At 34.9% G+C, this 15,161-nt stretch overlaps 1 protein-coding gene across 5 annotated transcripts in view; it reads left to right on the plus strand.

The window, feature by feature from the left end:
- The first annotated feature begins 4,110 nt into the window (after positions 1-4,110).
- The window catches only part of unc80 (unc80, NALCN channel complex subunit), a 67,755-nt gene continuing 56,704 nt past the window's right edge, over positions 4,111-15,161 (plus strand). For 4 of the 5 annotated variants that reach the window (XM_067288387.1, XM_067288384.1, XM_067288386.1 and 1 more), the window contains exons 1-4: positions 4,111-4,473; positions 7,462-7,510; positions 7,584-7,604; positions 15,013-15,092. In XM_067288387.1, coding sequence (XP_067144488.1) covers positions 4,382-4,473; positions 7,462-7,510; positions 7,584-7,604; positions 15,013-15,092 — 242 coding nt within the window. In that variant the 5' untranslated portion in view covers positions 4,111-4,381. The remainder of the gene's footprint in view (positions 4,474-7,461; positions 7,511-7,583; positions 7,605-15,012; positions 15,093-15,161) is intronic. The other variant, XM_067288383.1, reaches the window with a different exon arrangement.

Raw genomic sequence — 15,161 nt, forward strand, 5'->3', positions numbered from 1 at the left:
TACCAGACACACCCACAACAATAGATCCGTCACTTGGAACTTTCGAGAAAAGAAGCCCTCGCGTCCTTGAATTCTCAGGTTTTATCTGTTTTCCTCCGATTCCACTTTCCGATTGGTCTCTCCTCGTCACCTGGTGACAATTCGAAACCTTTCGGGGGCGCGGGAGAGGTCAAAATCGAAGTTTAATTCGATTCCCACTCGGAGATAGACGATCTACGTTTCCTCATTGTTCTATTGTTTAAAAGTTCGCGTCGTTTTCTTTAAGAAAAACTATTTCTAACTTCTATTTTTTTTCCTCTAAAAAAAAATAAATTTTTCCTAAAAATAAATGATTTTAACGCGAATTTCAGTGAGGTTCGGACCTATCCAGAGCCTCACAAAAACACGCAGCGCCACTCTATCAACCATCCCAAATGTCGCGGGCCTACTGGAGGTGACTAGAATATACTACATACGAGTGGCTGTGACCCTAGATACAGCGCTCTTGGTGGCAACGACGAGTACTATCGGCCGCCATTTTACTTTAAGTCAAAACATTGAAGTCTATATCACGTGTTGGGCAGGATTGTTATTTTAGAATCTATTTTTCTCATCTAAATCTAAATTGTTTTGTTTGTCCCTATAGTGTGCTCGGGTCAGTCTGATCCGTACCATACTCAGTACGTTGTTAATTTTTTTCGGACTGTTTTTTTCTTTTTACAGAATTTTTTTGTAGTGTTCTTGTGTTTTTATTATAGTTATAGTTTGTTTGTGAAAATTTTGGCTTCAACTTGTGAAAATATTTACAATGAAAAACTACATTTTGATCTTTGTCCCGTTGAAGTTAAAACCTTCTAAGATGTAATGAGGAGCTAATAACTGTGGGAAATGAAGGAAGTGTTGCATTTGCCCATCAAAAATAGACAAAGAAAACATGACAGTAAGTACAAAAGACTAATATGTACAAACTGTACCATTAGGATGTGTACAAATTGTGCACAATATAAATCAGTCTGGATAACAAAAGTAGGCTATATTAATTAACATGAACTAACCTTTTGTTCGTTGTCATTTACGCTAATGTCAAGAACTAATTTCATTAAATATCTTTCTGGTAAGAATTACCCTTATTCTTAAAAAAGAAACTTCAACCATTACCCTATTTTAAACCTAGCGTGTGAAAAAATCCAACAACGAGTTTCGTAACTTTTCCGGCTGTTGTGAGATTTTATTTTTAAAAATAACTTTTTATATTTTAATTATTATCGAATGGCAAAAAGCTTAATTTTGATATATATAACATCACATTCTTTAAATCCAGATTTTTATAAGCAGATCAAAACTTCCGCTTAGTTTCCACTATATTACGCACTACCGGAAGTTAAGTATACATCCGAGATGTATACTTAACTTCCGAGAGATGATGTCGATCCGAGGAAGGGGAACGGTGACGAAGACACACACACACACACAAAACAATTGTTCCTACACTTGGAATTTTCGGGAGAAGAAGCCCTCTCGTCCTTGAAATTTGAGATTTTTATTATTTTCTGTCCCTCATTGCCCATTCCGATTGGTCGCTTCTCCTCCTCCTCGCTTTCTCGTTGCTAACAAGGAGACGGCCAGACGTTTGCATCTCCGATTCGAACGAAACTTGGCCAACACGTTACCTTAAACACATATAGTTCCCTGTCCAAATAATAGGACCCACTTCTCAAGTGTTTCCGAAAAAGGGCCTCTGAAAATTGAGTGTTTAGCTTATAAGTCTGGAAGTATACTTAGTTAAAGTCTACTTACTCTGGAAGTTGTGTGTAGTGGATCATCATCTGTTTATAGTCAAAGCAAAAATAAGTCTTGATAAAGATAAGCAAATTTTAGATTAAAAATGTAACTTTTAAAGTTTAGCCTGCTTGATATTTCGTTTGCAGATCAACGAACTTCTGCCGGAAAAGCTGCTTTACAGGTCAAAATGACATTGATTTTCTCTTTATGTTCATTTCAAACATTTAAGTTTTAACGTACAAACACAAACAATTCATCCATTATATATGATCTATTTAGTTGTATCATTAGTTGCCATCTTTCTACCAATTTCTCAATTCTTCTACTGAGAAAGTTCTCGGATTTTGAGGCAATATATTCCATAATAGTATTTTTGACTTCATAAATTCGACCGAACTTTTTCCTATATAAATAATTCTGTAAAGATCTAAATAAATAATAATCTGAAGGTGCCAAGTCTAGAAAATATGGCGGATGAGTCAAAACTTCCCACTGCAATTCTCTTATTTTTTCTAGGGTTACTTTGACAACGTGTGGTCTTGCATTGTCATTACGTAGTATAATGCCCTTGCGGTTTACTAGCGCCGGTCTTTTGTCCTTTAATGCTTTGCTTAAACGGTCCAATTGTTCACAATATGTGTTGACATTTATAGTTTTGTTCGCATCTAGTAGTTCGTAATACACATCCCACCGTATGCACAACATTACTTTTTTGGGTGCAGTCTACTTTTTGGTGTGGATGTTGGATTTAGCCACGATCGTTTCCAGTGAATATTAGTATATAATATCCGTTTTTCATCTCCGGTAATTACTCGATCTAAAAATGGATCTTTCTTTTGACGATCGAATAATCCATCAATACTTAATAGAGGTAGAGATCCAGGTGGAGTGAAGTCAATGATGATCCCACTCTCTATTTTCGAGTCATATTTTGTACAATAATGTTTGTAATTTCTTTTCCTTTCGTGACTTTTAATATTTTTTCCCACAATTGAGCCTGTCCAAAAAGGATTTTCTTTCAGAGGCATCATTTTGCAAGTTACATCTGTTACCATGGAAGTAACTGTGACCCTAAAGTTAATTTTTCTTAATTTGTTAAGTCTCGGTGTTTCTTTCTCGCATTATATGTGGCGATTTTTGTGTGGAATTGAAGGAACTGTATTGCTCCTCCACTTCTGTCATCATCATCATCTGAGCGATCTTCATAATTATCGTACAAGGTGTCTTCTTCATCACTTTCGTGTCTATCACCCACTTTCTCAAACAACAGATTGTAAATTTGAATAGGATTAGAGTTTTCTAATTCACAGATTTGGAGGACATTCTCCACATCACTACTATAAATACTTTTATAGTACGGAGGTACGTAAACCCAAATTGGAATTTAAATTGAGATCAGCCTCGTCCGTGGTATCCGATGTAACAATAACAAGTTGGTAGTACAAGGGTTGAAGTAATTACACCTCCTTTTCTTTTAAATAAAGGATAACTTATTAATATGTTAATCTAAAACTAATTTATATTTAAGATCTTATACCACTTTATAGATTTTAGTCGAGGTTTTTAGGAAATAGATAAAGTATAGGTAGGTGAGAACATTTTTATGTTTAATGTATAGGCAAGGCCACTTTTAAAAACTGAAAAACTGGGAGAACTTACTTTTAACCAAGATGTAGAATTATTTAATAATTCTTAAAGATAAATTCACGTAAACTAATAAATTGTGTAGATAAATTTTACTTTTATGATCTACTATACAAGTCATAAAAATTGTATTTTATTATATAAAAGCCTTACTAATCTTTAAACAATCTTAATAAAAAAAACAATTGCAAATTCTGCAGTATTTTCTATAGAGATGAAAGCAATTGCAACTCTCGAACGAATTTTGCGTGTTACTTCGTTAAATTTATTAAAATACACTTAAACGGTATCAGAGCGATCGTAGATCTTCACTAAAAATACGAGGTATTTTGGCACAGTTACGCGAAAAAAGTTTTTAGATACACGATTCATACGTCTTTAGTAATATTTTTTTTCAGATTTATTACGAGATTTTGTTTTGTTAAAATGAATAAATTAATACACGATCGAGAAAAATGACAAATCTACGCGATAATACGGGGCAACACGCTAAGAAAAACCAATGCATAGGCCTAAACGTGTCGAGTCAAATTATAAAATTCATTTATCTGAAGTGTTTCGACGCATTGTAAACACCTGCGCTGTCGCCGTTTCTAAACATCAAACCGCCCACTTAATAATGTAAAAAATAGAATTATAAAATAAACGTGTTAAGTTTTATCCAATCCGCACTCATCAAATTAATATAAATAAACTGATGGAGCTGGCCATTTTTTTTTTCTTTCTCTATTTTACCGAGGATTCGAGTTTCTCTCTTTGATACTCGGAAGGAGCCGAGACGCCATATTCGGTCGCCAATTGATCGATAAAGTAATTTGTTTGGAAGCCATCCAAGAGTGAGAGGAGAGGAGATATTTTGAGATATGCAGCGGACAGCGTCAAACGTAAACAATCGCCATCTGCATCCTTTAACCTTGGATGTAAGGAGAAAAGAAACTGTTCTGTAGAGAAAGAGTTTTGACGGCGGAAACGCGGCATGTCCAAGAAGAAGAAAGATTCCAGCTGTCAAGATGACGGAGAACTTTCGGTTCCTCTTCCCATCCAAACGTTTTTATGGAGGCAGACCAGGTGATACCGATTATTTTTCCATTCGCGGTTACATTCGAATTTTATTATTTATCATTCAATTTATATTTTTAAATAACAATTTAAAATATTTTTTTGTTTTAAATATAAGATAACAGAGGGCGTTCCTATTGACGGTGCGAAAATTTAATTTATTGCTCTGACACGTGGTTTGATGTGGCATCGATTTACATGCGAAAAGCGAAATCAATTTAATAATCTAAGAGTGTTTTATTAAGTTTATTTTAAAAAATTAAGTTATTTATTTTTATTTCGGAGAAGTTGAAAATTAAGAGACGAGAAAAATAACACAAAAACATCTAAAAACAATATAAATTGGTATTGCAATAGAGATTTATATCGTTATTTTTATGATAAAATATGTAGAGAAGAGTTGTTTATAAACTGAAGTTCTTGTGTTTTTTTAAAAAAAATCGTTTCTTAATATGCTTTAGACTTTGAGGCATCCATAAGTATGTGTAGTCTTTGACACCCCTTTATCTACAATGAGTTTTGCCAAACTCTCTCTCCCCTTTAATTACCTTGTACAATAGTTCATAGACACTCCACAACATTGAAGAAATGGCTTTAAAAAGTTTTTCAAATATTTTCTAACTGATAGTTTATTTGCATGACTAGTAATTAGGTTTATCAGGACAAATTTGTTTGCCACTATTACTGCTAAAAAAGTCCACTAGACAATGCCTAAATTCTCTCTCTCCATTCTGTACAATGATGTGCTTTTTGCAATTCCCCCTTTCCTTAAACTGTACCTGTAATAAATGGCAGATCCATTTTGATATCTTGTTAATTCTTATTCACTTTTTAAAAATATCACATATATTCAAGTATTCCACTTAAACGTAGTAACATTGGTATCTTAACTGTATTCTAATAGAGAATTTTGATGACTAAGGTTGATACTTTATGTTGCAGTTACTTAAAGGTTTATGAAATTTATTCTGTGTAAAATTGCTGTTTTATTTAATCTATTGTGTTTCATAGCATTATAAATACAAATTTACTCAGAAAATTAAGTATTTTATTAAATTTATTTATTCTGTTGATAAATTGTATTTTGTACTAGTTCTTGAGATAGAAACATCAATGCTTGATGTTAAAAGTACCAATGCCTAACAATGATGTGAAAGCAGTATTGAACAAATAGAATTAGAAATAGAAATTTTATTTTTGTAGAAAAATCTAACTATAGAAAACTCAAAAAAGTGAAAACGAAAAATATTTTATAAAAGATACGTCTAGTAGGCTCTTCTACTAGACTCGGCTAAATACTCGTAGTAGGATTCGGCTACTGGTATATAAATTTTAATTATTAAAAGTAAAAGATATTCCTACATTTTTGATTAATGTATTTTAACAGATTTTATTTGCACAAGAATTGCAAAATTTACTATGATATACTGGCACCTGACAAAGTTGTCAGGTGCCAGTATATCAAACAAAGAACTAATGGTGTCATTGCTTGAATTGAAATAATAAGTAGGTAATATAATTTAATTATAAGATGAATCTTTTAATATATATAGTATTCTATTGAATGATTTGATTTATTTATGATTTATACATCTGTTTAAAAACTAATAAAAGATAATCATGTAGTGTAATAAATATTTTTGAACTCACTATTGTTTAAATGACCATACATAATACATTTAATTAAATGTATTAAGGATATTAAATAGTTAAATATAAAATATACAACTACATAATAATTTTATAACTTCAAGTATTTATACTCTGATCTATTTTTGTTTAAGATATTTTTAGATATCTTTATGAATATTTATATATAATACATTATTTTAAAAAATAATTTCGAAATTTAGTATGATAGTTTGCAATTTTTATTTGGGTCATTAACAAGCCCTTTTTGCAAATCTATTAAGTTTTCAAAGAAAAATTAGAAAGAAACTCGAAAGGGTTAATTAAGGAAAAGCCAAAGTGCGAGAAGCATGTTATATTACGGTAATGGTCGAAGAAGATTGTTAATAACAACCGCGACTTATTCCAACGTAATAAATCCACTTTCCTGCACCTCTTTCCCCTGTGATATACAGTACGTGTATCTTTGATAACACTGCGATACATATATGGAATAAGATTATGGTTGCGTAGATGATTTCCTTAGGGATCTTAAAAGTCAATTTTTGTAATCTGGGGATGGCCAGATCCAAAAGCTGCCAGATCAAGGAGGTTCAACCTGTACTTAAAAAAAAATTTTTTTATGAAGAAATTTTTGAGATTAAGATGAAAAATTCAACTTAAACTATAGTAATTTTGGGCTTTAGGGGTATCAATGCTGTTAGTACTCTTAAAGATGACTGGAAAATCCAGAAAATAGCAGATAACTGTTTGTACTTCTTCGATATAACTTTTTTGTACTTTAAGCAGAGGATGGAATTACAAACTACGAAAAAGATAGGCACAGTTCATCTGTTCATCTGTCTGAACACAAACTAAGAATTGACTGGACATGCTAGCAAGTCAATAATAATGTTTCAGAAGCCCCCAAAATAATAATATTCACTTGAATAAATAAATAATAAAAAAAAATTTGCATGCCAGTGATCTTGGACATTATTGCTTCGACCGCACTGCGTCTCAAAAATAAAATTGTAGATTTTTATTACATTTTTAATTTTCCCATCCTGTACGTAGGATGACAAAGTTTAATCTAAGTCGACTAATTAGATTTTGGAAACAAATTCAATTCTATAAGCCATGTAGAAAAGGCTTCGATAAACTTCGCTAACGCTTGGCCTCAATTAAGATTACGATCACATATAATTCTATACATAGATATGTCGGTTATTGTACTAAAATATGGAATATGTTTTATTTCAGATTTTGGCTTTATATATTAGTATGCTAATTTTGAAAATTTAGTTTTTTTTTAACATAAAGGAACTTTAAAAATAATGAAAATATGATAAAAATGTGTGTAAAAGGATTTTTTGGTTTTATTTTTAGTCCTTTTATTCGTCCAAAATTTGGAAAGCTGCATGAGTCCTCGTGTATGGTATGTTAAAATATTTATTTGTTATAAAAAAATATATTGAGGATAAGTAATATAAAACATATTTTTCTTTTAGGAACAACGAGAAGCTTGTAAGGTAATTATAGAGTTTTGTTGATATTACTTAATATTTATAGATTTAAAATAAGATGGCAGTAATATGCTAGAAAATTAGGCTAAGGTTTGAAATTGTAACATCATGACTTATATTTGTCATTGTTATAAAGCAGAAGCGATCAAAACAACACGATAGGAACTATCAGAAATACATGAGAGCCACTTCCTCAAATATTGGAACAATATTTTATACATAACCTATATACTGTATATATGTAGAGGAATAGCACCAAAGTCTACTTCTTATTACTAAAGGGTAAGGGTCCAGAAGAGTCACAGTTTGTCTATCGTGATTATAAAGTTTGATTTCTTACTTTTAAACTTGTCTAACTAAACAGTTTTTATCTCGATTAGTAAGGTGTTCCTTATCGTGTGCTTTCTACAAACAACTTCGTAGAAACTTTATATTAATAGAGTTGCCGAAAACGTAATATAACAACACTGTTTAGTAGTTATATTAAATATATTGTTAGCCGAGTATATGAAATAACAAGACCCTGAGAGTCGCTCGGCTTTGATAGAATTAAAAAAAGAGGTTTATTAATTTCAGCGAACATAAATAATTTACAAAGAAACGATTACACACACTTACTAATTACTAATACAAATACATTTGGGACTGCGCGTAACAATGTCATCAATTAGTCCCCGCGTGCCGACAAGACAAAGAACTTATTCTAACTTATATCTAGCTTAACTAAGTACAGGGCCCTAGAGAAAGATAAGGTGGAAGAGAATTAAACAGAGATGATAAGACTGAAAATTGGTTCGAAGGGGTGACTGGCGGTAATAAATAAGAAAAAAAAAACCTCGGATCTGTTCCTTAATAACTTTCTTTGTTTCTGTTCGTCCCGTTTTTATCTCTCTCCGAAAAATCTTCCTTCCTCTCGCTCCTGTCCTCCTATCTCCTCTGACGTGACCCCTCGGTGTCACACCCTTTTTGTTTTTATTACCGTCCAGGCCACATGTGTCGACTAACTACCGCGTGGTTAAGTAAATAGAAAACGGAAGTAAAATTGTTACTACAGGAAGATAGTATAAGGAAAGTAAAGAAAAGAAAATAAATAAGGTTTAATAAAGCCACATACGTCCCCACCAAAAGACATATTAACAATTAACAGAAACATTAATATGGAGATACACAACCATTAATGGATGATGAACTACAGTTCATCTTCCAAAGTGAAGCCGGCGATAGTCCACTTTCTGCCCCCGTAAGTTATACGGGTGGGAGATATTACCCCTCTGTTCCAGCATGGTCTCATTACCCGAATCCTTGCGGTCTCCTTGATGCTGCTGGTTATGTTGATTATACCTATTGTAGCTCGCCCGTTGCGCAGTGGGTAGGTGAGGGATGTCTTCTTCCTCTTCAATCTCCTCGATCTCTCCGGATTGTGATCCTTCGTGTCCAATTGGGATGTTACGCTTCCGTCTAGGCTCACGGAAGTTTGAGAAGCACGGTTTTAGTCTGTCTATGTGTACAACAAGTTTTTCCTTTTTATTACAATTTTCGATTTCCGCGTTAACAGGCCCCAGGAGGCGAGAGACACGGAAAGGACCTAAATATTTTGGAGAAAACTTGCCTTGCTTCTTCCCTTTCCTTAACATCCAAACTTTCTGCCCTACCTCAAAGCTCCTCACCTTCCTCCCTGTGTTGATGCGGTTACGGTTAAGTTTGTTACGGTTGCGACTTAATTCGTATGCCGATTCACGGATGCATCGTAGCTTATCCATAAGGAAATCACGATACTCCCGAATACCCGGGTAGTCATTTGTCTGTTCAACAGGGAACGCATGAGGGAATTTAGGATCAAATCCGTAAAGAAGAAATGAAGGTGACTCACTAGTAGAGGAGTGTGTAGCATTATTATAAGCGAACACAGCAGTCTGTAAGAAGGTATCCCAATTGTTGTTGCTGCCGCCTGATATTCTGGCCAAAAGGTTACTGATGGATTTGTTCACACGTTCACAAACTGAGTTCGAACAAGGGCGATATGATGTCGTAACATTGTGCTTGACGGTAAGGATGTTGCACATTTCATTAAAGATGGAGGACGTAAAATTCGTGCCCCGGTCAGAGATGATGATCTCGGGACTGCCATATCTGCAGACTATCCTTTCGAAAAACACATTGGCTACAGAGGCCGCAGATTGGTCCCTTAAAGGGACGGCTTCTGTGTATCGAGTAAACATGTCAATTATGGTGAGAATATAACGATTACCCTTATGTGTTTGATTTAAAGGGCCAATTATGTCGATTGACACCTTTTGAAACGGATAATTAGCGACTTCCGTTTCTTGAAAGGGGGCTCTTCCTTGATGTAAGTTATGTTGTTGGCAAACTTTGCAGAACTTCACGAATCTATCGACGAGTTTTTTCATCTTCTTGAAGTAGTAGTAACGGTTGATCAGGTCACACGTTTTTTCTTTGCCGTAGTGTCCGGCTAATGGTGATTCATGGAATGCTTTAATTACGTCATTAATTGCTGTTTCCCCTACACAAACACGCCTCCATTGACGTATTCCAAACCGTCCCGGTCGTACGTGGACTAATACATCACCATCTACTTGATACTCAGGAAGTATGCCACTACTCGGGTAATCATTGTAAGAGGGTGGGAATTTAATTAAATGATTTCTCATTGGACCAAAAATTCTGTCCCCAATCTGGGACTTCTTTACCTTTTTCCACAACTCTTCACTGATGCAATTAATGACATCGCTGTTTGAGGGGGCTTCTTCTCTACTACCATGTGGTCGAGACAATAAATCAGCCACTGGGTTACTCTTCCCTTGAACATGCGTAATGACCAAATCAAAATTAGATAATTCTACGGCCCATCTCATGAGGCGGTTATTGTGATTTTTCATATTTTTCACAAAGGTTAAAGGTTTGTGGTCGGAAAGCACAGTGACCTTCTGACCAAGAATAAGATGTTTAAAGTGGCGGAGGGCTAAGATTATTGAGTAGCATTCCTTCTCGATAGTGGAATATTTTAGTTCGGGCCCACGGAACTTCCTACTAAAGTAGCCAATGGGAATGAGTTTCCCTTCGCTTTCCTGTTCTAAGACCGCACCAGCCCAGGTATCTGAAGCGTCCGAGTGCATGAAAAAAGGTATTTTAAAGTCGGGATGAGATAGCACAGGGGGTTTAGATAATAGTTCTTTAAATTTTTCGAAGCTTGATTGGCACTGGTCGTCCCATAAGAACTTTACATATTTTTTAGTCAGATATGTAAGAGGAAGAGCAATCTCGGCAAAGTTTGGGATAAAGTTGCGGAAGAATCCCACCATTCCGAGGAAACTCCTGACGTCTTTCACATTACGCGGGGGTTGGACTTCTTTAATCGCATCCACGTTGCAGGGATCAGGTCGTATCCCCTTACTATCGATGATGTGTCCCAGATACCGCACTTCTTTCACCATGAATTTCGATTTTTTTGGGTGCAATTTCAAGTTGGCTTTGTCTAATATAGAGATTACCTCCCTTAGGAGTTTCACGTGATCTTCAAAGGATTGGGAGAACAACACAATATCGTCTTGAAAGACGAAACAATTGATATCTATGAATCTCCCCAACAGCCTAGACATGGCGTATTGAAAATACCTCCCGCTATTCTTTCCACCTTGCGGGAGGCGGCACATCTGGAATTTTCCCCAAGGAGTAGAGAAAGCAAAGAAATGACGTGTTGATTCATGTATGGGTATCTGGAAATATCCAGACTTTAGGTCGATTACCGAGAAGAATTTGCTTCCCTGAAACTTCGTTAAGATCTCATCCACACGGGCTAGAGGGAACTCCTGGGACTGGGTTACTTCGTTAATTCTTCGTAGATCGAGAGTAACCCTTAACTCGCCGGACTCCTTCGGGACAATGTGAAGGGGGGAATTCCATTCAGAAGTACTCTCCTCGCAAATCCCCGCCTTCAGATATGAAACTATCATTTTCTTTAGTTCACTCAAATAACATTGCGGTATTCTATATTGTTTTGTATTAATTATTTGGTTACTCTTAATGATAGGTGTATGAAGAAATTCCTTAGTACCGGTCAAATCTTCTATTTTCCGTGCGAAACATCCGGGGTGTTCATTAAAGATACGCTCCACTTCCTTTTTTTCGTAGTCTTTCAAATGGGATAAATTAACCTCCATCGTATTATCGGATTCCTCCCTTCTGAATCCACAACACTGATAAAAGTCATCAATTTCGGTTCTATTCCAAGATGTTACATTCTCACCTGTTTCAATTAATACTTCCGGGAACCTGTTTAACACATCCATACCCAATACTCCTTCGTATTCGACTTCGGATGGCAAGTGCATGCAAGTCATTTGAACATTTTGAGTTCTCCCTCCTCTTTCGATCTTGATATTAGACTCCCATTCGCATTCGATAACCTCCCCACCGATTCCTCGTAGTCGTTTCCAACTCCTGTGAAGTGCACCGTTCGGTCCCCTACTCCATATCTCGCTCTGAGCGATCTTCAGGCTTAGCACGGACCTTTCCGCACCCGTATCGACCAGAAACTTGATACTGGTACCATAAGCATCACCAAGAATGAGGGGAAGGCCCTTTTTAGAGAAGAACACATTAGGGGCCAGGGTTAGCTCGATGCATGGGACGTGATACTGGCTATCATCACGCCCCGTAATTAGTTTAAATCATTTATATTCCGTTGAGGGCACTGGCGGGCCAGGTGGCGAGGATTCCCACAAATGTAACACCTTTTTAGGACAGATCGGTTCGGGCTATCCTTATTTTTATCTAGATTTCCACCCAGTCTTTCGACCAAACCATTAACAGTACTACATAACGACCCCACCATTTTTTCCAACCTTTCAAGTCTATCGTCTTCCTTTGTTTTCACAATATTCATCACACCATTCGGATCCTCATTAGCGGTTGGGTTCTTTATTTCAATGGTGTGTACAAATTTATTTTCTCTACTAACGTTACACTCGAGTTCGACCCGTTCTTCCCTCTCCGCTTCCTTAATTGCCTGATCTAAGGTCTGGGGTTCTCTCCTTAATACGTATCCCTTTAGCTGGGGCCTTAGGCCCTTTATAAATCTCTCTCTAATAATGTCATCCCTCAAGGCACCAATTTTTTCGTTATTGGAAGCGGCCTTCGACAACAGTGTATTCATGCGGATGACATAGTCACATACCGTCTCATCATGGTTCTGCTTAATACTTAAGAGTTGGTCGAGTGCATTCTTTTCCTTAAGTTCTCGCTTTTCGTAACATTGAATTAATTTTTGCCTAATTCCCTCAAAAGTACAAGGATCTTGGTCAGCCAAGCTGAAGAACGTCGATAATGGCCCCCCTTTTAACCGAGCTTGTAAGACAGCCAATTTCACTTCACTGTTCCACCCAGCCAGGCGAGATATATTATCTATGGTCTTGAAGAATTGGCGGACATTAACCAAATCACTGCCACTATTAGAAAAAATGGGAACCATTCCTAGAAACCCTGTGACTACCGGAGGGATCCCCTCACCCTCGCCTCCTGAGGATGTAGCAAGATTGTTCTGGTTACAATCATCCATAATTAATGATATAAAAATAATACAATTGATTACAAATTGTAGGGCCTTAAATCTACAGGCACGATAATACAATGCTACGTTCTATACAATAAAAACCGTATCCCGTTACTAACAGAATCCTGTCGCGGACGCCATTGTTAGCCGAGTATATGAAATAACAAGACCCTGAGAGTCGCTCGGCTTTGATAGAATTAAAAAAAGAGGTTTATTAATTTCAGCGAACATAAATAATTTACAAAGAAACGATTACACACACTTACTAATTACTAATACAAATACATTTGGGACTGCGCGTAACAATGTCATCAATTAGTCCCCGCGTGCCGACAAGACAAAGAACTTATTCTAACTTATATCTAGCTTAACTAAGTACAGGGCCCTAGAGAAAGATAAGGTGGAAGAGAATTAAACAGAGATGATAAGACTGAAAATTGGTTCGAAGGGGTGACTGGCGGTAATAAATAAGAAAAAAAAAACCTCGGATCCGTTCCTTAATAACTTTCTTTGTTTCTGTTCGTCCCGTTTTTCTCTCTCTCCGAAAAATCTTCCTTCCTCTCGCTCCTGTCCTCCTATCTCCTCTGACGTAACCCCTCGACCCCTCGGTGTCACACCCTTTTTGTTTTTATTACCGTCCAGGCCACATGTGTCGACTAACTACCGCGTGGTTAAGTAAATAGAAAACGGAAGTAAAATTGTTACTACAGGAAGATAGTATAAGGAAAGTAAAGAAAAGAAAATAAATAAGGTTTAATAAAGCCACAATATGTTGAAATAATCTCACAGCAAGTAAGCACTTTTATTTTGCGTTCAACTATAATGAAATAAGCAATATATATTTTTAACAATGGATGAGGTTAAAAAAATGCTAATGTTTTGTCCCAGTAAATGGGTCATTATCAAGCATTGTGTCAGTAATGTTAAAATGCTATTGTTTGTGTTATCACATGTTTAATTTAGCAGTGATTATGATAAGCAATATGAGAATATCTTGAAAATAATGACTAACTCAAAATTAAGTTGTTTATTAGACTATGAAGCAAGTGTTCAAACACACTTTCAGTTTATATGATGATTGTCAAACAGGTAAATGTGTTAGTTTTTGGAGCAGTACCTACACTATAATTCAATTTTACATGAAAATATTATTATTATGGAATTGGTGGAATGTATCCTACTTGATTAATACCAGTGCCTACTGCTATGTTATGTCTGATCAAGAATATTATAACTTTAATTCATTAAATAGTAACAATTTTCTAATTGAAGAAAAAGTAATTTGATGTAAGCAACAAGCACTAGAAAAAAACATTATAACTATTAAATTTGTTTATTTTTGTCATGATATTATTTGAGAACTATCAATTTAGAACATTTTCAAAATGACTTTTAGATTTGACCTATTGACTCGTAGCCAATTATGTAATTTAGTCGGTATAGTGAGATTTACAGATGAAGAAGAATAATAGAATAAATAATTTATTGTATTTTTATCATCATTCATAGAAATTTATAATTTTTGAATTATAGAGATATTCAAAAAGTATACATTTTAAAAATTGAATTGTATTAAATACCGATAATACAATTTTCAACATTTCCTTACAAAAGTAAATACACGATTTAATTTCTGAATCTTATAGTTTGAATTAATCAAATTACAATAATTAAAATGTAAAAAGTTAGATGATGATCTGAAGAGAAATTTGATTTAAAATATATTTAAGAAGTTTTATCTTTTTAAAATATTCAATTTTTTGTATAAATAAACTTTATTTCTATTTATTTATTTAGAATTTTTAAAATAAAGTTTAATAATAATACTTATTTTATATTTTTTAGTCTTTTGAAAAAGTTCTTGTGCAAAATATTCAGTTTGGTTTATCACCCAGTTTGACAGAGGCAATTAAAAGCATTAGTAGGCAAGTACTTATTATTTTATGTTATTCTTTGTTAGTGGTGGCTTGTAAAACTTTCTTATAGAAGGACTG

Source organism: Centruroides vittatus, unplaced genomic scaffold, assembly GCF_030686945.1.
Source record: "Centruroides vittatus isolate TY-2023 unplaced genomic scaffold, ASM3068694v2 scaffold_861, whole genome shotgun sequence".
NCBI lineage: Eukaryota > Metazoa > Arthropoda > Arachnida > Scorpiones > Buthidae > Centruroides > Centruroides vittatus.